The 23,724-nt window shown below is 38.0% G+C and overlaps 2 protein-coding genes across 2 annotated transcripts in view; one reads left to right on the top strand and one right to left on the bottom strand.

The window, feature by feature from the left end:
* LOC125229322 overlaps positions 1–23,724 on the bottom strand; it is a 476,654-nt gene that overhangs the window by 151,953 nt on the left and 300,977 nt on the right. The gene's annotated exons all lie outside the window — the stretch shown is intronic.
* LOC125229325 lies at positions 3,601–19,300 on the top strand. Its single transcript, XM_048134135.1, has 7 exons — positions 3,601–3,757; positions 8,660–8,849; positions 9,427–9,524; positions 11,379–11,438; positions 12,629–12,757; positions 14,965–15,100; positions 18,777–19,300. Exons 1-7 carry the CDS (start codon positions 3,682–3,684, stop codon positions 18,847–18,849), a joined length of 762 nt encoding a protein of 253 aa, XP_047990092.1. The 5' UTR covers positions 3,601–3,681; the 3' UTR covers positions 18,850–19,300.

The following is a 23,724-nucleotide window of genomic DNA, read 5'->3' as shown; positions in this document are numbered from 1 at the left end:
CCACTTTTCTTGTATGTGTTTTGCATTTCTTTTGTCTGTTACCCTCCGTGAATCTTTCTCACTTGATGGTCTCATCGGAAGATCAGCGCTGGAAGTCCCCAGCAACACGCTGAGATGAGGCCATTTCGTGGCACTTCATTATTTTCTGTCTTATTATTATTATGTGTATTTTTGTCTTGCCTGTGTTCACGAATAAATGTTATATTCTATTCTGTTCTTTTCTATTCTAAATATACCTACGCTTAATATGTTTCTCGTTGTAACGGAGGTGATCTCTGTTACTCCTAGTGGTTGGAAAGCCTCGAAATTGCCTTGTAAATGTGGTTAGCCCGTCATAAGCTTCATAACAAGGTATCTGGTTTGATTAGAATTTACAAGATGGTGGTTTAATATGATTACGGGCTTTCATTTTACTTGAAGAAAACTTAAAGAAATTGCATTCTGCTAGGCATGGTGTAAGATATGGTGCATGACATTAGAATGACAAGGAAAACTGAAAGATGTCCGCTGTAGTACGTTTTCACATTATCCGATCCAATATCGGATTTAGGACTGATATCCCATACATTTAAGTCGCCTTTGAAATCCTTCCGACAGGTGATTTGACATTTTTAACAGTGACAGCAGTTTTATACACTGTGTTTTTTTTACATTCGAAACTTTTGGTTACATTTGAAAAAAACATTTTTAAATAACTCAATAACAGTAAGAGTTAAGATTCTAGTTTCTTACAGATAATAACTATAATTGAGCTAAGGAACCTTCCCTTAAAGTTAACGGAAATTAATTTAAAAAAACAGGCTGTAGGTGGCGCCAGATGACGTGATAAAATGTCTGTTTGTGTCCTGTTGTATTTGGAAATATTACAATAGGTACCTGTTCAAGTGTTCAGCCACATTTCCCCTAACCCTTATCCCCATTCGATCTACGGTAGAATAACGTAAAAACCGTTGATAAATTACGTTATGAACTCCGAAGTATTTGGAGCACCCTCGGCCGTAACAAAAGTGCTCCAACAATCTTCGCGACGATTTATATATCAATTTGTCGCGCGACAAATTGGCGATACAATCTACTCTCGAGACTGCGTTTGTGGGGCGACAAAGCGATTGAAATTTTATGGGTCGCCTTGACTTAACGTACTGGATATTGAATGTATTAATATTAACCAAAGACATATATAACTCCGTATAGACAGATAGAGTCTAAGAACGTACCTCAGTACCATTGTAGAAATAGGTACGGTGGCCTAGATGGCATTACACCTTTGGGGTACGCTCAGCTTGATGGCCCTAATATTCATATTTGACATATTAACACATATCAAGCTAAGAATACGGGCCAAATTGTCAAAACTGAGGTTCAAAAGTTTTAATCCTGTGTCAAGAAATGGCAGTCTAACATGCACTGTGATTACACATTTTACTTCGACAGTACCTCTCCTTAATAATCGATCCTCTTTGATATTAACCTACGTCGTATTGGCGGATAAAACAACGCACCAAAAGTATCTGATATCCTGAATAACTTTTCAAAATACATATTAATAAATCTGTACAGTTCGCGGTTTGAAATGCCAAAGTTGAATAGGTATTTTTTTTGTGTGCACAGAGACACATCTCGTTTTGTTTAGCGGTTACAGAATGGTAGTTACTTCTTTGGTGCTGAACCAAACAAAATAGGCACCTACTACTTAACGTCAGTTGCTAGTCAAGTCGCTATTTTTATTTTTGCAGCCGGCTATTATCGCAAGTGTCAAACCATTTTATTTTTTGAAAAATAATACTGCCTTAGCAACACCTTTTGTTTGAAAATGCCGCAATTAAAGACCCAGCACAGCATGAGATAGGACTGTAGCCAACAACATAGGAAACATGTAGGTATAATAGCAAAAAGCGACTATGATTAGTGAAGCCAGCTAGCGGGATTTTGACAGTGACTTTAAGCGATTTCGGTACGTAGGTACCTACTTAGATAACCCAATATACCCATGGACAACGTGCAACACCTAAAGGCCTGTATGTGCACCTTTAAATATACATAATATAGATGTCCCATCAAGCAGAAAATCCGTGGTAACCCTCGTTGAAGACTCGTAGTCTTTATCTCGTTACTCTAAGGCCGAAGTTCGGCTAACTGCCACTTTTATATTAGATTCCATTCCCAATCGCAATCTCATTTCTGACCCCAGGGGTCGAACTGAAAAAACTTGGCTTTAATGTTGTTTGTTATTAGTTTTTTTGTTTTGTTGACACTTTTGTTTAGAGGACAGATAAGGGTAAACTTATTTCAGTTTTTAGGAATATTTGTGTTATTCTTTTATGACATGCCTAATAATTTACCTTTTTCGCGGTTATATCCTTGTTTTTGTTCTTGTACTTACCTGAAACAAATAAAGTAACGTATTAAATAAACGCATTATTCATTCTGAAACAACATCACATATTTACACTTGAAAAATACCTCGTATATGTACAGTTGTACATAAATTCCTGGTACAGCCATTAGCAATAATAATATATGTTACTCTGCAAAGGTCGCAAAAATAAGTGTCACGCTCTTATTGCCCTATATTTAAGATTGTGTCAGATATTTTGGCGGTCATTGTTGTGTAACATATTATTACAGGACGTGACTATACTAGTAATACAGATAAAAAGGGTAAGTCGGATTCTATACCCAATCTTTGTCTCTATTAGCAACATAAAATAGTACCAAACATGCGTAAATTAATTTAAATTTGACTGACTATTTGGCGACGAGTTTCGGAATCCTAAACACAAAATAGTAAGTAAAACAATGAACTAAAACCGAACTGAATATTACAAAACAAAATTAATTAACATGAGCAGCCACCATGTACACTCATTTACAACACAAGGTCTAACATTAAGCACAAATTAAAATAAACCTTAGACACTTGCTTTCAAAGTCTTGTTCCGTTTAAGTAAAAGTTTGTTTTCATAGATATAATATGCGGTTCCACCTGAACAAATAGTTATTGTTTTCAAGCTATAGAAATAAAATAACAACGAAAAGTTTTAACTACATCTCGGACAAGTTTTCGTCGACTATTTTGTTGAAACTGTAGTTCGGAAAATGTCTGGATCATGGACTGACACTTAATTTGTAATTGGTGCCTTTTAGGGTTAGTATAAAGTCGCTTTAGAACGATTGATTAAGCCCTAAAGAGCAATATGGAGGGTCAATTTGGATGGGAATTTCTCAAGTCTCTCCCGGGGTCTAGTAAATGATTTGGTTTATTTGCAGAAACAATGTTTTTTAAAGAAATCCATGCTAACATTATAAATGGGAAAGTGTGTCTGATTGTTTTTCCGTCTTTCACGGCAAAACGGAGCGACGAATTGATGTGTTTTTTTTAAGTGGAGATAGTTGAAGGGATGGAAAGTGACATAGGCTACTTTTTGTCTCTTTCCAGTTCACCACTTCCCTAACATGAGGGGTGGAAGAGAGTAGTGGAGGGGAGGTGGATACCAAAATTTTCGAATTTAACGCGCGCAAAGCCGCGGGCAAAAGCAAGTCGGTACCTAATAGTGAGACCACATTTTTCTCGCTTCAAAGTCTTAGTAGTCGCCCCACTAAAGACTGTGACGTTGATGGCATTTTACAGCTGAAACTTACATTATAGTCTAGTGTTATTCGTCTTAGTTAACTGACAAAATGTTTCTTGAACGAGTTTTTGTGTTTCTTATGTGCTTGTGGGTGTGCCAGGGGAGGGAATTTGTTGATAAAATGGGTAAGTTTTGTTTGGTAATAGCCAAATCAATACGGTAATATTTTGTTCCACTCAATCAGTCAAAAAGGTTAGAACACAGACCAAAACTTATCAGGTCCTAGAACAAAAGTTCTTAGAAAAATATAAATTCGTTAAATTCGTTACTGGTCCCGTTTCTCATTGATTATGCTAGCTTTAAATATTTAAAAGGAATATACGAATGACAAACAAAATACACTGTCGCCCGCTCTATACTTATATAATCAAGAAATAAGTCGAAAAAAAATCATTCAAACAAGTATCAGAGTTTTTTCTCTGTTAGAAGATATATATCTTCTACCGTTTGCAATCATAAATATCATCATTTGCCAAAACGAAGGACAGCAGTTATTACACTATATGAGCGAGACACTATACACCTGCATAGTGCTATCTCACTTAGACACCTCATATAGAAGACTAGCTAACGCAGTTTGTACGTAAATGCGTTACCAAAGTGTTTGTCGAGGCCGGCGCATGCAATATTCATGGAGTCCCTCAGGGATCGATCTTAGACCCGATTCTATTCTTTCTATATAGGTTTTAAAGTGGCTCCTTAAGGGCTTTTAAGAGGCCTTTGATACAGCGTGTAGGCTTTAAGTAGCTTCGGCTCAATTTTGTAAAAGAACGAATAATGCGGATAAAGCTTAAAAGATTTAAGTCGTATTAAAATAAGAGAGTGCGGGCTGTAATCGCAAATAACTATATTAAAATTTATTTTTTCAACATTATTTCAACGGATTATAAAAAAGCTCGAAATAAATACATGAAATCACAACTACGACAACTAACCAATTTCATGTTAATTATTAATATATTACAATCAAAATAATATGGTATTTGTGAAGAGCTGAATATTTTCATAATTATTGTTAATGATATTTTCTTTAAAAGTACGGTTATTGTAAATATTAAACATAAAAAAAAACTAATTATTACTGAATTCCCCTTATTTTCAACACTAAAAAACACAACAAAAAAACAAAAAGTTGCAACAATATCAACCTTAAAACAACACAATTCCCTGACGACGAAAAATTCGCAAACAATTAATATTTATGAGAAAAGCCTGCGATGAATAACAGATAATTAATGAAGCCACTAATGAGTTTCGTAACGCCTTAGATAATTAGTGAGACGTTGTATGTAGCGGAATTTGTGTTACATGGTTTTGTGCTACCCTGAGTTTTTGAGACGGTACTCGATAGAAAACTAAGTCGACCATATCGGGGAAATATTGCAAAAAGGCCAGGGTACGTAACCAAATGCTCAAATGCTCATGATAGTAAGTATCTGTTTCGTAGCTACCTATCTTTATCGTACTTGCGTATTGGCACGACAGAGTCAGACTGCATTTCTGTCGGCGTCTGGCGTGGACGATTACCATTCGACTACGCCGGCTGGTCAGAAGTAGGTTACTCGAAACCGACGAACATGTATGAGAGTACATGTATTACGAAAGTGAATGAAGCGAAAGTGGTTTGTCAGGACCCCATGCGCGGATCCAGGGGGGGGTCATGGGGGTCATGTGACCCCCCCGGGGGGCCTGGGCCTTTACCACGTGACCCCCCCCTGGGCACGGAGCTGGATCCGCGCTTGCAGGACCCCTCAAGGAAAAGGCATGAAAGTATGTACTTGATAGCGTAAAAGTCACGGAAAATGTGTGTGTGTAGATTGTATGGAAAAGCAAACAGAAACCCCAAATAGGCTTCGAATAAATTTAAAAGAAAATTACTGCCTTGTGTGTCGCTGGGTTGGTTGGTCTTGGTGGCTCAGTTGGCAGAGCGCTGGAGTATCGATCCAAAGGCCGTGATTTCAGGTCTCACCCAGTAATGTTTCGCTTTTGAATTTATTCTAAACCTAGCATCGATTGCAGTTTCTGCTAATCAAAATTAAAAAAATAACCTTCAAATGGTTACTCACTAGAACCAAAAATTACATACCTTTTCCATCGAGTAACTTATTTTAAAACGTCAAACTCATTCATCATCATCCTTCTTCCGCCTGGGCGTAAACACTCGTTTTTAGGGTTCCGTAGTCAACTAGGAACCCTTATAGTTTCGCCATGTCTGTCTGTCCGTCCGTCCGTCCGTCCGTCCGCGGATAATCTCAGTAACCGTTTGCACTAGAAAGCTAAAATTTGGTACCAATATGTATATCAATCACGCCAACAAAGTGCAAAAATAAAAAATGGAAAACTTTTTTTTCTTAGGGTACCCCCCCTACATGTAAAGTGGGGGCTGATATTTTTTTCATTCCAACCCCAACGTGTGATATATTGTTGGATAGGTATTTAAAAATGAGTAAGGGTTTACTAAGATCGTTTTTTTGAAAATATTAATATTTTCGGAAATAATCGCTCCGAAAGGAAAAAAAGTGCCCCCCCCTCTAACTTTTGAACCATATGTTTAAAAAATATGAAAAAAATCACAAAAGTAGAAATTTATAAACACTTTCTAGGAAAATTGTTTTGAACTTGATACGTTCAGTAGTTTTTGAGAAAAATACGGAAAACTACGGAACCCTACACTGAGCGTGGCCCGACACGCTCTTGGCCGGTTTTTACGAATGCGAGTGCCATCTGACCTTCCAACCCGAAGGGTAACTAGGCCTTATTGGAATTAGTCCAGTTTCCTCACGATGTTTTCCTTCACCAAAGAGCTACTGGCAAATATATCAAATGACATTTCGCACATAAGTTCCGAAAAACCCAATTGGTATGTACCGGGGGTAGCGGGGGTTCGAACCCGCGTCCCCCGGATCGAAAGTCGCACGCTCTTACCGCTAGGCTACCGGCGCTTCACAAAAAAACGTCTAACTCATTATTTATTGAATCATAGTAGTGGCTATTAAAACTAGGTTTAAGCTTACTTATATTCTAAGTCTTGAATTAATATAAATTTCCTTTCTTTATACGATAATTTGTAATACTTTTTGGGGAATAAAGGCTATTTTTATTTTTATTTTTTATTTTATTAGTAGTGGCTATGGGATATAATTAAGTCATGTGCGAGATAATCTTTAAGAAAGTCATCCTTCATATGATATTTAAATCTTTAAAGGTATGAAACATAAAAGGTTTCAAAGGTCAGCAGTATTTACTAATTTCACATTAATTATTAGGGTTCTGTATTATGTGAATAATATAACATGTGAAATTTTTACCTGTCGCCTCATATATTATGAAGCAATTTTTCTTGCGACTTATTATGTGTTATCATCCTCCTCCTTGCGTTATCCCGGCATTTGCCACGGCTCACTGGAGCCTGGGGTCCGCTTTGACAACTAATCCCAAGATTTGGCGTAGGCACTAGTTTTACGAAAGCGACTGCCATCTGACCTTCCAACCCGAAGGGTAAATAGACCTTATGGGAATTAGTCCGGTTTCCTCACGATGTTTTCGTTCACCGAAAAGCGACTGGCAAATATCAAATGATATTTCGTACATAAGTTCCGTAAAACTCATTGGTGCGAGCCGGGGTTCGAACCCGCGACCTCCGGACCGAAAGTGGCATGCACTTACCGCTAGGCTACCAGCGCTTTTTACTTATTATGTGTACAAATACAAATACCTATAATTATTTAATATACTTAAATAGAAGTAAAATAACAAAAGGTTTTATAAATTTAAAAGTGGAAAATGTCTAAGCCTAACGGCATCGATTGCAGACGTTTCTGCTAATCAGAAGTTAAAAGGTTTTATATCTGTTAAGTATTTTCTAGACAACCTTTGTTGAGTTTTCGCACTGATCTACACATAGAATCAACGACATTGCCTGTTTGTCCTTGTTGCAAAGTTCATCGATTCTTTTTCCTTAATCTGTTCCACAATTCCTTTTATTACTTCCCAAAATTCACTCCCCACATTTACTTCTCCCGATTCACAATATTTTCCATAATTATCATGAATCCTAACACTTACCACCATTCGTTCGCTCTCAGCTTCACACCCAGTTACCAATTTTTGTTTGTTTTCCGTTCCGAGAACTTTATAATGAAATTAACGCGAGCACTGCTGTGGTCTTTTGTGCAAGCATTTATTTCACTACCCTTTGGTAGTCTTTATTCCTTTAAAATAAACTTTAGAATAGGACTTTAAATTGTGTTTGTTTGTACTAATTGTACTATCGCGTTAAGTTTTCACCGCGACAAGTCGCGAGCAGAAATTGTGACAACTTTGTTTCTTGCCACAAATGCAAGACTAAAGTACCTACTGTTTTTGACTTCCCTGTTAAGTGTTATTAATTTTACGGTCAAACTTATCCTTGAAGACTGGGTAGTGGGTAGATAGGGTAGCATTTTCATTTTCAAGATTAGGAGAAGGTACTAAGTCTATGCATACATCCCGATAGGTGAGCTAACATAGCCACCAAGTGGATGACGACGAGAAGCGTGAGCAGACCCATGCAAAGATGGCGGAACAATCTGATTCTTGACGCCTTCCTGACCAACTGGCCGGAAGAAATGGAAAACTGGGACTCATTGAGAGCCAGGGGAGGGGCCTTTGTTCAGCATTGGGACACTCAAAGAGGCTAAGAAATAAAGAAGTTCTTATGACGGTTCCCTTCTTTCACTGTATGTTTCATCAAGATTAGACTTTTTTTAATGTTAGTGCCTAAGCGGCAACCCACATTCAGGCGACGCACGTCGTAAGACGAGGAACGGACGCCAGCGCCGCGCCGACCGAGTGTAATTTTGCGCCCAAGCGACGCGGCGCGCGCCTCAAGCGACCCTTGGGGTGCGTCCTAGGTCTTTCTTATACAAAATGTACTGAGGAGACGTTTTTTAAATTACATTCAAGCGACGCGGCGCTGGCGTCCGTTCCGCGTCTAACAACGTGCGTCGCCTGTGTGTGGGTTGCCCCTAATAATACTTATTTTTCAGACCGCTACCTCATCGCCTGCCACACCACAGATTTCACCTGCTTCAAACGCCAGTACACAGCGCTCAGAGACAATGTTATTCTGGGCAATGTGAAACTGGCCATCGACGATTTTGAGCCGTACTCCGTGCAGTATGGTCAAGATTGTGTCAACATTGAGGGATGGACTGAAAGCGAACTTATTGGGATTGGGTAAGAGCTGCTATTTTTAATAGGCTGGCAGGAATGACTACTACATAAATCACATCTACCGGTTTGTGCTTAAGCTTAAGGAGTATAAAATCAATAAGTAAGTAATAATAATTGAGCCTATATACGTCCCACTGCTGGGCACAGGCTTTCTCTCACGTATGAGAGGGTTCGGAATGTTATATGTAAAGAATCGCAGACTATATAAAAATGTATAGTTATTGAACAAATGTATAAAATGTCGATAATGTGTATAGATGTAATTATATAAATATGTGCAATAATCTAATATGGTAAAAGTTATGACCTGTAATTTTCATTACCAATAAAGAATGTCTATGTCTATGTCTATGTCTATAGTCAAAACAATAAAGGAAATAATAATCACTTAGTATATATATTGAATTGATTCATTTAAGATGACCCGCTATTTTGCCCTGAAGATGTTCCCACCAAATTCCCTAATTCAATTCAAGACTAATTTCACACACAATCGAAAATTTTAATTTAAGAAGTAAAAAGTATTTTCTGTTCTTGGCTGAGTTCTCATTTTATTCGTATAATATTGAAATGGTTACAGGATGGACAGCAACAAAAAGGAGCTAATCATGGCTCTGGTACTGCCCGTCTACTTCAAACAAGTGAAGAATGACATACACTGCTCTAAGCCTCAGCAAGGTTAGTCTCTTTGGCATGGCTATGGTTGCGGACCGTATACCTGTTTGCCACCGACGTGGTATAAAAAGAAAATCCTGAGCATTGTTTCGGAATCGTAGGACGGGCCCCTGACAAGTCATTGGATTTGTCTGCATGCCCCAATTCCTTATGTGGCGGGCCATAGGCTATTTTAAGTTTTAGTTAGTTTAGTGTTATTGGTTTTTAATAAATATTAATCCTAGCTTTAAGGTTTTCAGTAATAAGGACTAACTCCGATGGACCTTTGTCTACAATAGATGTTTTTTTTTAATTTACCTACTTGCCAAAATACTTGCCAAGTAACTTTTTATAAGTTCCGACTTCCGGGCGACTAGAAAGTAGGGATGAATATATAAAGGTATGGTTCAAAAAGTTCAAAAATCATGAGTGTTGCCGGGATTTCTAGGCACGAAGGTTAAAAAACTTTGCCACTGAGTGAAACACAACATTTTTCACCACACTAATACGAACAAAATACTAAATGTAAAAGATCAAACTAAATCAAACCCATAAATTTATTTTACCTTTACCAGTTGGTGTGGTGAAAAAATTTTAATGCATCAGAACAGATTTGGCGACCGGTCTGGCGTAGTCGGTAGTGACCCTGCCTGCTAAGCCGCGGTCCAGGGTTAGAATCCCGGACAGATATTTGTTCCTGAGTCATAGATGTTTTCTATGTATATAAGTATTTGTATATTATATATATCGTTGTCTGAGTACCTGCAACACAACCCTTTTTGAGCTTACCGTGGGACTCAAGTCAATCTGTGTAAGAATGTCCTATAATATTTATTTATTTATCTATAATGCTCAAAGTACAAGAAAACATTTCGTTTTAGATATCTTTATCCTCAAGAATATTAACTTCACAGTGAAAATTAACTCACATAACACCGTCCCAAACCGTCATGTCATACCTAGCTGGTCTACCCAGAGTTGTGATTGCAACAAGTGCCCCGACCCCGGGTCGTGCCTCGTAAAAATGATGTTGAATGTCGCTATAAACTCGTTTTACAACGACCAGAGAGTTGGACGTTTATTTATGAATGAAACTTTCAAAGTTTCATTTTTACGTAGCTTGGGTGATGTAGATTGTTTTGTTCTGAGTGTTAAATTGTTTTATTACTTACTAGCTTTTGTCGGCGGCTTCGCTCGCATTAGAAAGAGACAAAAAGTCGCCTTGTCGCCTATGTCACTCTCCATCCCTTCAACTATCTCCACTTAAAAAATCATGTCAATTCGTCGCTCCGTTTTGCCGTGAAAGACGAACAAACAAACAGACACACACACTTTTCCATTTATAATATTAGTATGGATTTTAATGTACCGACTTGCTAACTAGATTAAGTATGACTCAATTGAGTATTTTTATCCGATTAAGTGATTTATTGTAGATCTAATTCTAACATTTACAAATAGAGCGAGGCCTATCCCTTTAGTTTTTTATTTTAATTTAATTGCATGTTATGTTTTGGCACAGTCATTTTAGGTGAAGCTTATAATAATAATAATGTATGAATGGTGTACCCCTTACATTTCATTAGTGTCAAAAGGGCCTCTACGCGTAGGTTTCGGCCGCGCGCACGTCTCCCAAAGATCCGGAACACCTGTTCCGTGATGGTAAAGACATAATGTATGACACCATTTAATTTCGTCTGATGACTAATGAGACTAATGACAAATTATAACAGTCCAAAACAAACATAATTAAATTTTCAAAATAAAATCATGAAAATGCATTTTTAATTTCATAATTTATATAATTAATCATTTTTTCAGTTATGACATTGATTTATGTTAAAAGACATCATAGATTTTATAATTTTTTCTTTCTAGAATTTACAAACATTGATCAGTACGCGCACAACGGAACCCTCATGGACTTCACCGGTAATGGTAAGTTTCTATTTTTTCACATAAAAACTAAATAACAAAAGTCCATTTTCTTTTGGGAAAGTCCAATATGCGCTACTTGAGGGAACGACTGAGAATCAGCGCGAGGCGGTCAAATCGCAATGAAATGGCTGACGCAGCATGATATGCTGAGTCCGTTCCTTTTGGCATACGTGTAAATTGTTTGTGTTATTCTTAATATATTTGTGTAAGTAAATGTTCTTTTATCTTTATTTGTGTATCAATGTTTTCTTATTCTTAGTGCGTTTTCACATTATCCGATCCGATATCGGCTGTAGGACCGATATCCCATATATTACAGGCACCATCTTGGATTTTTTCCATTGAAATCCTTCCGAAATCTATCGGATCGGATAATGTGAAAATGGTCTTGTTCTTACACACAAAAAACAATAAACAAATACCATGACGACACGGAAATGGCACTATTTTATACACTTTATGATCGATATGAATTTATCTCTTGAATAACAGTAACTCTTATAGTCTAATATAGGAAATGAAAGCTTTATTCGATATGTTACGGTAGTATGTTGGTGAACTATCACGCCTGAGTGGGCCTCCACATCTATCGGCGGCTCGTTCAAGGCTATTTGATTAGGTATATAATATGATCTAAACTAAAATATGGGAAGATGGAGATATTTTTATAATCAAGAGCCCTTTTCTGACGGTTTACCCTTGCTGGCTGCAAACATTACTCGCTTAGGATTATTCGAAACCCTAAAAATATTGTTTGAGAAAAAGTTCGCCCTAGCGATATGAGTTGGGAGCAATTTTAGATTGAATAACTAAGAAGGTAACAGTGGCGTAGGTATATTAGGTATCCCATCAAAAAACTACTTTCGAGATGTTAAAAACTTGAAAGTTGCCACTTTTATTGGAGTCATGTTAAGCGTGCACTGAGAGAAAAACAACTAGTTTTCATGTTCCTTCAACAAGTGTTTTAGTTAAAATAGCGCCTAGACAAGTTAGATTTTGTTAAGTGTAACTAGTATATTATACAAGTTACTCGTCATTTGAATCAACGATATAAGCCTGCCTAAGTAAGTTGTTTTGGTAGATATACTGTTTGATATGGTCTAGTCAAACTGTGACGTTTCATTTATAGGTCACCCTGTATATGTAAAAGTTACAGTGAAAAGTTCTCTTTTTTATTGCTTATGTTTCAGCAACGGTATCGGTAATTTTTCCATTTACTCTACTCAAGAAGAAAGGAGAAGTTTACCTCAAACTGGAGGAAGAGGAAGTAGACGCACTCGTGGACATTCCTGTCTATGTCTCCGAAGGAGGGGTTGAAGGTAACAATAAAAATATTTAAATACGTTCAGTCGCCATCAGCCCCTTTAGCACAACTTGCCTTGTCGCGCGCGAGTCCATACTTGAAGTCGCGCTTGATGTATGGACTCGCGCGCGACAAGGCAAGTTGTGCCAAAGGGGCTGATCTATCTAAGCGGCCGGGGCTTACAAAAATATCTAAACCCGGGCCGTACAGAAACCTAGGCCACTGTAGAAAATAAATAAATAACTTGTAAAAAATATCATACTGCTCGTAATTTTGACATGGTTGTAGAATGGCCTAGGGTTACGATTGGTTAACTGTACGTAGCCAAATGCACAAACGCTTACGATAATATGCTTATCGTAGCTAGCTATATCTATCGCTCATCCGTGTTGGCGCGACAGAGCCAGATTGCGTTTCGACCGGCGTATAGCGTCAACGTTTGTCATTTCGGCTAGGCCGGTTGTTCAGATATTTTTGAGCCTTGACCGCTCAGGGTGCGTATCCGAAATTCGAATGGCACGAACGCTCACGAAACGCTCAGGAAGCGAAACGCTAGTATCTATCTCTATCGCTCTTGCGTATTGGCGCAACACAGCCAGACTACCTTTCGCGGCGTTTCGTTTTCGTTTCGCGTCGGAGAAATGCCATTCGGCTACGGGGCCAGATATACTGTAGTATAGAAATAAGAATCCAAGGATCATGTCAAACCATTTTTTACCAGAATCGTCTGCTAACGATACTACAAAATTTTATACTAAAGGTAAAATTACAATTCCCGCGGGAGTTCTACCCGAACCACTTGAAACGTCTAATGCTCTTAATCAATTGGGATACGGAAGCCATTTGAGAAGCGAGGGAGACCTCGCCCTAAATTTTACCGTATTTTCCTTTATTTTTTTTGTCCTTTAAGTTTCCAAAAATAATATATATAAAAACAACTAGGAATCCTTCATTCTACCAGCAATGAAAGAACGTACAGATTTCTTAAAAGCGAACTTATTTGGAGCATTTTTAATATGTAGTGGAAGGCCGTTCCAAAGGCGGGCTACATGCACGCGAAAAGAGTAAGACATAAAGCCAGAATTATGAACCACACAAATCATGGTCCTTTTTTCGTTTAAATAAAGTCTGAAATGAGGAGTTACTGTGGAACATGGCTGAACTGTGGCGTGCATATCTACAAGTGAATTCTGTTTTGTAAAGAAAAATGAGTGGCGTTGAGTTTTTGAAAAAAAAAACAGCTTGAAAAGAGCTTGTGTATCACATGTCCTTTGTAGATAAGGTACAGTGGGGCAAATCTCGACTGGGGAGCAATTGTAACTGATCCATTTTTTTTCATTATTACACTATGATGTTGAGTTTGTCATTGTCAAAGTAGTTGCAATTATTTTCCCTGAATTATTTTTTTTACGACCGGTCTGGCCTAGTGCACCCTCCCGAATCCCGGTCAGGTCATTTACTTATGTGATGAGCACAGATATTTGTTCCTAAGTCACGTATATTTTCTATGACATATGTAAGTACTAGTCTTAGCCCGCGGCTTCGCTCGCGTTCTTCTTCCTGCTAGACCTGTTCCCATTTACTTGGGGTCGGCCTTCCTTGTCCTCAATTTCCATCTAGCACGGTCTTGTGCTATGTCTTTATTTAAATGAGCTTCTTTTAGGTCTTTTTCAATCGTCGTCCACCAGGTGGTAGGTGGCCTGCATGATTTGCGTTTGGCGGTTGGCAGTTTTAGGGCAAGCTTCACCATATGGTCATCTGAACGCCTTTGGATGTGACCATACCGTCTTAAGCGTTTCTCCTTAAGCTTTTCAACAATGGGTGCGGTCTTAAAACTTCCTCGGATATACTGGTTACGGATTTTATCCAGTAGCGTGACTCCCGCTGACCAGCGTAGCATGAGCGGCTTCGCTCGCTTTAAATTCGAAAATTGCAGAATGCTCCTTACAAACTTCCAGTTCCCATTTTAGGGAAGTGGGGGGTTAGAAAGAGACAAAAAGTAGCCTATGTCACTCTCCATCCCTTCAACTATCTCCACTTAAAAAAATCTTGTCAACTCGTCACTCCGTTTTGCCGTGAAAGAAGGACAAACAAACATACACATACACTTTCCCATTTATTAGTATGCTGGATATCCTTGTCTGAGTACCCCCGCAACACAAGCCATCTTGAGCTTACCGTGGGACTCTGTCAATCTGTTTAAGAATGTATTTTTGTTTTTAGATGCCGATGCCAAAGAACTGAACCAAGCTTCTGACTGGGCCTTCAACATCGTGCAACACATTAAAGCAGCCGAAGACTTTGCACTTCCATTCACGAGCAGAATCCGCACAGCCTTTCAGAGGATACCTTTTAGAAGGTTGGCTTTATTCGTTTCTATCACTAAAACGTAGGCACAATGTGGTCACTCCCTGCTGCCCGCTGAAGGTGCCTCCCACCCACTCTCGGTTACATGTTACATCACGTTACCGCCTGTCAAGAACGCGACCTGTCGACCTGTCTTATCTCATGCAAGCGTAGTACGCGTTCCGTTCGCCTACACGAGCTTAGACTGTGTGCTAGGAACGCGCTTCTTTCATATATTTGATAGCCATTGTGCAAGGTATGCTAAAACTGTACTATAAGTGCAGACTAAAATCAGGCTGTCAAGTAGAAGTAAAAACTGACAAGCCGTTATCATCCGGTGAACTGATAGTCACTGGACTTCATAAGGCTCTGGGGACTACAAATTATTAAGATTTATCCCGGCCGCTTCTTTCCGCTATCATCTTACTCGATAATATTTACAAATTTGCCATCTATATGGTCAGAAGTCCTGAACTGTGCACTACTTTATATAGTTCCTAGCTCTAATTTGCTACGTACATTCTGGCCGATATAACCTTTCGGAGAAGAGGGTACTTACTCCTTTATTTAATGCTCTTGCAATCCGTTGCCAATGTCTATGCGCCGGTAATTGCTTACGAATCTTACGATCATGCAATTTCATTCTTCATTTGTCTACTTTATTACAAAAAAAAAAAACAGAATTTGATAATTGTTTCCCCACATGACTTTCAAAATCGTTTATTCATAAGCGATAAAGGAGTACAATGTGTTCCATCTAAGAGTCTCAAACAAATATCCACAAGAATAAGTGATAATGATGAAGGTACGTCTTAAACCTTCCTCGTATATCTGACCCTTCGACTTAAGGCCCTGACTAATGCCAGCTTATTGACCCCAAGGACCCGCAGATTGATGTACGACTTAACTTGAGATATTCCGTGGATTTTGTTTCTACATAGGAATTAAGGGGTCCAGTACCTTGTCTAAGGGACCATCCACACACAAGTCACGCATGTCCTGAGACGCGGAACGGACGTCAGCGCCACGCCGCCCGAATGTAATTTTAAAAACGCCTCCTCAGTACATTTGCATTTGCGAGTGTGCAGAGTTCGTTCACTGCCCCTTTTCCCGTGCGGAATACGGCAGAGCTCCCCGAGGCATGAAGCAAACACTACAGGTTGGCGCACGTTTGCTTTCCTCTCACTCCCCATGCTTAGTTACTACCAGGGATGTAACGGAGCTCTGCTTCTGCTTCCGTTTCTGCGGAACTTCCGTTTTGTTTTACACATCTGCTTCTGTTCCGGTTCTGTTATTTTTCAAACGGAAGTTATAGCGGATGTCGGAACCTAGCGCGACGGTGGGACATGAGCGGCATACATCAAAGACCAACAGGTCTATACCTGTCATTCGCTCATCTCTGCGCTTGCCACGTGCTGCGATACTATACATCAATCGCTTCATTCCATTGCGCGCCAATATTTGTCCTGTCCACCTAGTTAGTAGCGAGTGAACAACTATTCAGTGGTACAGTGCTTAACTACGATCCCCTTATTTAGAAGAAAACTGCCGGGAGATAAAGCTGCTAAGCTTTTGTTTATTAAATACAGTTTACTTACTTCTTTTATAATCACTTCATTTAATTTAAAAATTTAATTGTGTGCTAACAATTACACATATAATTTTTACTGGTTAGTTTTGGATTGTATTATACTACCTACGAGTAAGTTTTCTTTTCGTTTCTAAAACCTTTTACGGCATAATATAGTATTTTATGCAACAGGCGTTTAAAGGAGGTCAAAAAAGACGAGTGGCGTGAGTAACAATTTGAGGCGAAGCCGAAAATTGTTATTGAGACGCCACGAGTATTTTTTGACTCAGTTAAACACCGTTGCATACAATACTTTTTCTACGACCATGCACTTAGTTTTTAATAGTTTTCTTGAATAAATTTCGTGAAATTCACACTGTTTCCTGTATTTTGACTCAAAGGTTTGTACTGTCAGCTCGGCTGCGCAAAGCCTTTCCGCGCACGCCCGCAGTGTCGTTATAAGGCGTTGCCATGGTTACAGAGCCAAACAATGCGTTTTCACTTTCAGTTTTTTCGATACTGCGCGCATGCGCGGAAAGCCGGCGGACGCTGGCTTTGGGGAATAGACCTTTATGTAGGGTTTTAAAGATCTGTGCACGACCCTGTAAATGACGAATAACAGTTCGGGAGTAGAAAAAAGGTTTAAAAGGATTCTTATGTGATTTTTAGTGATTACCTAAACCACTAAACATCTTAAAATTCAAGGTGATTTAAATTTTTGGATTGTAATGAATGATATACTTAAGATAAAATATCAGGTAACTTTTCTTTTCGTTTTTAAAACCTACGTGGGCCTAAAGGCTGATTACAAACTGCTGATTACAGGCTGAACAGTAAACACCTAAAAGTTCTAGGTAATTTAAGTAGTTTTGGTTTATGTTATACCTATGTGGTATTTTTTCATTTCGTTTTTAACATCTATAACTTCCGCTTCTGGTTCCGGTTCCGCTTCTGCTTCCGTTAAACTAAATTCAAAACTTCCGCTTCCGCTTCCGGTTCCGTTAAAACCACATCCGTTACATCCCTGGTTACTACCATCGTAAACAAACTAGCTGATCCAGCGTAGACCTTGTTCATATAACTTTAAGGTATATGAATGATCATTATCATGATCAACGCCTCACTAAGCTTGAATCTTATGTCTATGCTGTAAGGTTTATTGATGGTGTGTGTATGTGTGAGTGTGCTTACATCTTTCCAAGATACTTGAATGTGATCAGCAGTGATCGGTTTTTTGGATTCGACATGGGGTGAACGACCTCAATCATTATGTTAGTATGGATATGCCCCGGGAATCCGGACTTAATGTTGTTAGAAAAGGCAAAAAAATATGTACAATGTCCACAATGCCAAATGGTTTTATTGCTCAACCAAAAATATAAAGCAACAAAATTAACATTATAAACTTAAACTAAAAATAGTACATAACGTAATAGGCCTTACTAACATGCGATTTCATAACCACTATAAATCTCTCCAACAATTTAAAAATGTGAACTCTTTAGCTTTGATATTCTTACAATAAAATTTAGAAAAACAATTTAAATTTAATGTTCGGTTTGTATAAATATCATGATAGATGTAAGGTAATACTTTGTGGGGGTTCTAATATATTTTGCTTAATAGAGTGTAGAGATTAGGAAAAGAATAGAAGTTTTTGTCTCAACTGGTTGCCATGTAAGAGTAAAAAGTTCCTTAGAGATAATTTCGTCGTATCAATATTAACTTTTCTACTTGATATCCCGCGAGGGTGAATCCAAAAAACCGATCACTGGTGATCAGTAGTTTAATTAATGTGTTTTTTGATATAAAAAATGTCAAAAGGCAAAAACTATTGTTTTTATAGTTCACTGTAAAACAGTTCGAAAGGAGAAGCTTCATACTTTCGGATTCTTGTAGAAACCTGTAGTATTTAAGTGAAGTATGGTCTGAAGTAAGTCAGAAGCGAAGAAAACGCTTAATGCCGGTTTTATCTGATAATGGAGCATTCCACGAAATAGTCTACAGTTGTCCCGAGCAGACGAGAATTTTCTTCAAATTGGCTGATGTAAGAGGGTAGTTTTCTAAGGCAATGTGCAAATTAGGCTGCTCCTAATGCGCTATTTTTATCATTTTTCAGATTGATGCTGCTGTATCCAGAAGAAGACTATTCAGATCTACAATTCGCTTTCATAGACCCAATCGTGCTTTAAAAATATTGCCAATATAAAAAAGACCATATTTAGGCTATACACAATACAGGGTCAAATAAAAAGGACCAGCCTTACTTTGCATGACAGCATAATGAACAACTTTAATTATGGGACCAATGCCGAAAACGCGAAGAAAATTTGGCTGTTCCATAGAAATGAGCGGCAACACGTTAGTCGAAACGGATGGAACGGCCAATTTTTTTTCGCGATTTTAGCATTAGTTACATTATAAAAGTTGTTCATTATGACATCGAAAGTCTGTGAAGTATGGCTGGTACTATTTTACCGTGTATAAATTCAAAGCAACAAAACCAGATGAAAAAATACCTCTGACATGTTATAAAGATTTTTGTAAGCAAATTATTCGAATGAAATTATGATTTTTATTCGCACAAGTTATGATGGATGTGCTGTATTTACATAAAAGGCTAATAAAGTTTTCAAGGATCAATTTGTTTGTTATTTCTTTTATTCATACGATAGCGATACGATTACGTTACGATCGGGGCAAATAATCCCGTATTTATCAAGTTGGGTTCGAATTTTTATGAACAGATTCAAAATTGCTTTCTTGTAAGCCAACACAAAATCGACTGACATTACAATCATAAGTAACACTATGTTATAAATACAACAGCCAATAATATTACCATAGATAGGTGAAATTTGTAATAAATTATACCCGTGTAATAAGCGAAAATATAATGCAAACTTTAATATATAATATTTTTAATAATTTCGAAGAACTTGTTAACAAAAATCTGACAAAATCAATATAAATATCCGTCTTAAATAGAATATTAAAACCACAAACACTCAGAAATCTTTACACAGCCCAAATATTTTGCTGGTTTACTTAAAACACTTGGGTAATTGGAGAACATCTTAAAAACCCCGGTAAGTATAAAAGTCTTCCCAAAATCCCCTCGTTACCGGATTTAATGGCTCGAAAGGGCTATTAGTTAGGAAAATAATTAAAAATGGGCTGCAGCCTCCATGAAATATGGAGGACGATAAATTAGAAGTGTCCGCCATGGAGGTCGACGGGTTCGACGGACAAACGCGCTTTCGATAACTAAATTAAATACTTGCCATGGGACTCGAGCTCAAATCTTAAGTTTCTAATGGGTCTGCAACGCGCATGTGACACCCCCTGTGTCCATAGGTTACGATGACCGCTTTCCATCAGGCGGACCGTATACCTGTTTGCCACCGACGTGGTATAAAAAAGTTAGGGAATAACCATTACCCTAACAACAAGCTTAACATTGTCATATTTGCTACCGTGTGTTTAAATTACTTTAGGCAAAATCCATCCTGTGCAAATTGGAAGGGAGTAAAAGTCAAACTAGGAAAAAAAAATTCTCTCCTGCTAATATAGCATGCAAGTGAATATGTAAGGAATTGCAGTAAAAAACTTTTGGAAATAACAAGCCAATAATTGGAATAAGAAGATAAGAAAAACAAATGAAAAACTAGTTCTTATATAAATTGAAAATAAGATAGGACTGAACCAACACAAAAAATATACTGTAACATTTCGTACATGAATTTTGTACAAATTACAATATTGAGTATAACTTACTATCGCTCAACAACAATAACAAAGAAAGACATTGCTTTTGCAATCTTAAAAAACCGCTTTCAACATTTTTTGGGTAATTCCAAAGTCAGTAAATGCCATTTGGCCTTTAGTGCGTTTTCATATTATCCGATCCGATATCGGATGTTGGAAGGATTTCAAAGGCAAAAATCAAAGATGGCGTCTCAAATGTATGGGATATCGGTCCTACATCCGATATCGGATCGGATAATGTGAAAACGCACGTACACTGCACCAACACCGAGTAGAACTCAAGCTTCATTATCGAGTGCATGCGCTTGAAAAATCTAAATAAGCTAACGCGGTAGAAAAATATGATACGACTCAACGACCAAGAGAAAGGTTCCGATTGTGTTTCGTGCATGAATTTTGCACAAATTGCAAACATAATATATCTTTTTGTCAAAGAAAGTCGTCTTTGCAATGTTAAAAAACCGCTTTCACAACTTTCGGGTCATTCGAAATTCAGTGAATGTCATTTGGCCTTTGCTCTGCACCAACACCGAGTATAGCTCAAACTTCATTCTCGAGAGCATGTGCTTCAAAAAATCTCAACAAGCTAACGAGGTTGAAAACATGTCGTTGCGGGCACGTCACAAAGCTTTTTGATCGGAAATTACTTGGAATTTTCTGGTTGGACTAGCTTTGACGTTGAACCGAGTCAATCGAGTCATATACTCGTATTCACAAATAACTCTGATCAAAGTTCAGTGGTTGCTTGCTTGGAACCTTGTTACTTTCTCGTTTTAATAATTAAATATGAAAATCTTGCTGCACTGAACAAGAAAATATATTAATAACAATACAATATAATCAAAAGAGACCTCACAAGAGTCACACTTAAATTTAGATTATACGACACAGAACTCGGTTGAAAAGTGTTACTTTTCTATTTCACACCACATTGTTTTGTTGGCTATCAAGCATACATCCAGCTTAATAGTAAGCAATCACCATAGGCTATGGACGCCTGCAACTCCAGACGTGTTACAGAAGTGTCGCCAGCCCTAGCACATAGCACTATAATTGAGCTCTGGCGTGTGGTGTGTGGTTGGTGTGTGGGGTCCCGCAGGGAAGTGTATTAGGTCCGCTTTTATTCTTGCTGTATATTAATGACCTTCCTCGTCACATTAACTATCCAATGGTTCTTTACGCTGACGACAGCACAGTAGTAATTGATCTCAAAGAGGATAAGGACTATGAATATGAAATTAATCACACTTTATGTAATATCATTGAATGGCTTAAGAACAATAATTTAATGATAAATTTAAGCAAAACAAAAATAATGCATTTTCATCAAAGAAAAGTTTTAAGACCTTTTGATTGTAATTATGAAGGAACGATTATAGAGTCTGTAAACAACACAAATTTTTTGGGAGTACGGATTGACAATCACTTGAATTGGGCAGCACATACGGAGACAGTTTGTAAAAAATTAAATAAATATGCTTTTGCTCTATACAAACTCTCGAAGCAAGTTAGCACGGAAGCTGTGCTTATGGCTTATCACAGTTTCGTTGGCTCTACCTTACGATATGGGCTCATTTACTGGGGTAACTCGGTCAACAGAGAAGCCGTCTTTATAGCGCAGAAGAAATGTGTGAAAGCAATTCGAGGGCTTCACTTAACAGATAGCTGTGTGCCACATTTTAAAGAATTAAATATTTTGACTTTTCCGTGCCTATACATTTTTGAAATTATGATGTTTATTAAAACAAACCCAACACTATTCAGGACGGTTTCCGAGGTATTTACTAGAGATTCCAGGTACCCTTAGAATCTATTTCCTGTTTTCGCAAAAACTGCCTTAATGCGCAAAAGTGTATTCTGCTTAGCTAGTAAGATTTATAACAAATTCCCTGTTAGTTTTAGAATGTTACCCTTAAATGAATTTAAACGTAAACTATTGACATTTTTAATTGATAATTGTTTTTATTCTATTTCTGAATTTTTGCTACATAATTTTTAATGCCCACGGCCTGATATGAATTTCAATATTAATTATATTATAACTAATTATTACTCAATTTCCCAATTTATGTTGAATATAGTTACGTAAAATCAATTTCGCATGTTAGTATGTAAGGACATAATGAAGTTTTTGTACGCCATCAGGCAGAGTATAGTGCTACATATATGATATTGTTTACCACCACTGTAATCAGTTTGACATATACTTACAAATAAAACACTTTGGACTTTGGACTTTGGACTGGCAACCTTACTCACCGACGGATACACAACATTATGAGGTTTTTAAACCGAATCATTTTGACGGCCTTACTTTAAACAGAGGCCATGTCAATATCAAAAATGCCTGTATTATTACGAGCACTGTATACCACAATTCAGCAAGCTTAAGCACAAGGCTTTCATCGGATTCCGGGAATTTAATTAATTTCGTCTGGCAACACCCGACCGCCGTAAAACCGCGCGCTTTTAATTTATGATGTCACGTCCCTTGAGCCCTTTATAGCGTTGACAGATCAGAGGGCCTAGCTAAGGATTCGAAACGAACGAAACGTAACAGAGGGATAAAGACAAAAAACGTATGGTTGTCGGAGCCCAAGCGACTGTTATCTTCGCTGGACCGCAAGGGACTCTAACTCCCTTGCCTAGCCACCTTTATGGCGTTGAGAAATCTGGGTGTGTAGCCAATATTCCGTAGAGAACAAAGCGCAAATATTACTGTTGCAGTGATATTGAAAAGCCATAGAGAGACATAAAATGTTTCGGAGTCGTAGCGCAAGCGATTGAACCTTCCCTAGACTGGCAAGGTATCAAACTGCCTTGCCGAGCCAAGAAGTCTAAGTCTAATGTTTTTCTGTCGCACTAAATATGGAAGAGTGATGGAGAAAACGTTGATTTACACTATGAAGCGTAACAAATTGGCATGTTGGCTAAGCACGCACAACCCAAAGGCTGAGAGTGTGAAGATAGCTTTATGAGATATGTTTTTTTTTTTCACATAATATCCTTTAATTCCTCATTTAAATAAATTACAAGGCTCGGTCCATAGCGAGACTCGAACGTTAGGCATCATTTAGATATCATTTTCGATGTTCGAATTGGCTTCTAGCTCCGACCAACGTAAAACCGCGCACTTTTAATTTATGACGTCACGTCCCCTTGAGCCCTTTATAGCGCTGACAGATCGGGCCCAAGGGCCCGTGACATATGACTAACGAAATGGAGTTTTCGCACATTTCAATCAATAGTGTTGTGTTCCTGCCTGTGAGTAAGGCTGCCAGAGCTCAACGAGGGTGCGG

Source organism: Leguminivora glycinivorella, chromosome 9 (genome assembly GCF_023078275.1).
Source record: "Leguminivora glycinivorella isolate SPB_JAAS2020 chromosome 9, LegGlyc_1.1, whole genome shotgun sequence".
Classification (NCBI taxonomy): Eukaryota; Metazoa; Arthropoda; class Insecta; order Lepidoptera; family Tortricidae; genus Leguminivora; species Leguminivora glycinivorella.
This window is presented reverse-complemented; position numbering and strand designations above follow the sequence as displayed.

Coding starts and splice junctions, on each gene's coding strand:
- LOC125229325 (XM_048134135.1), top strand. CDS start 3,682: ATGTTTCTTGAACGAGTTTTTGTGTTTCTTATGTGCTTGTGGGTGTGC. Junction 3,758..8,659: donor GGAATTTGTTGATAAAATGG/GTAAGTTTTGTT, acceptor CTTATTTTTCAG/ACCGCTACCTCATCGCCTGC. Junction 8,850..9,426: donor AGCGAACTTATTGGGATTGG/GTAAGAGCTGCT, acceptor AAATGGTTACAG/GATGGACAGCAACAAAAAGG.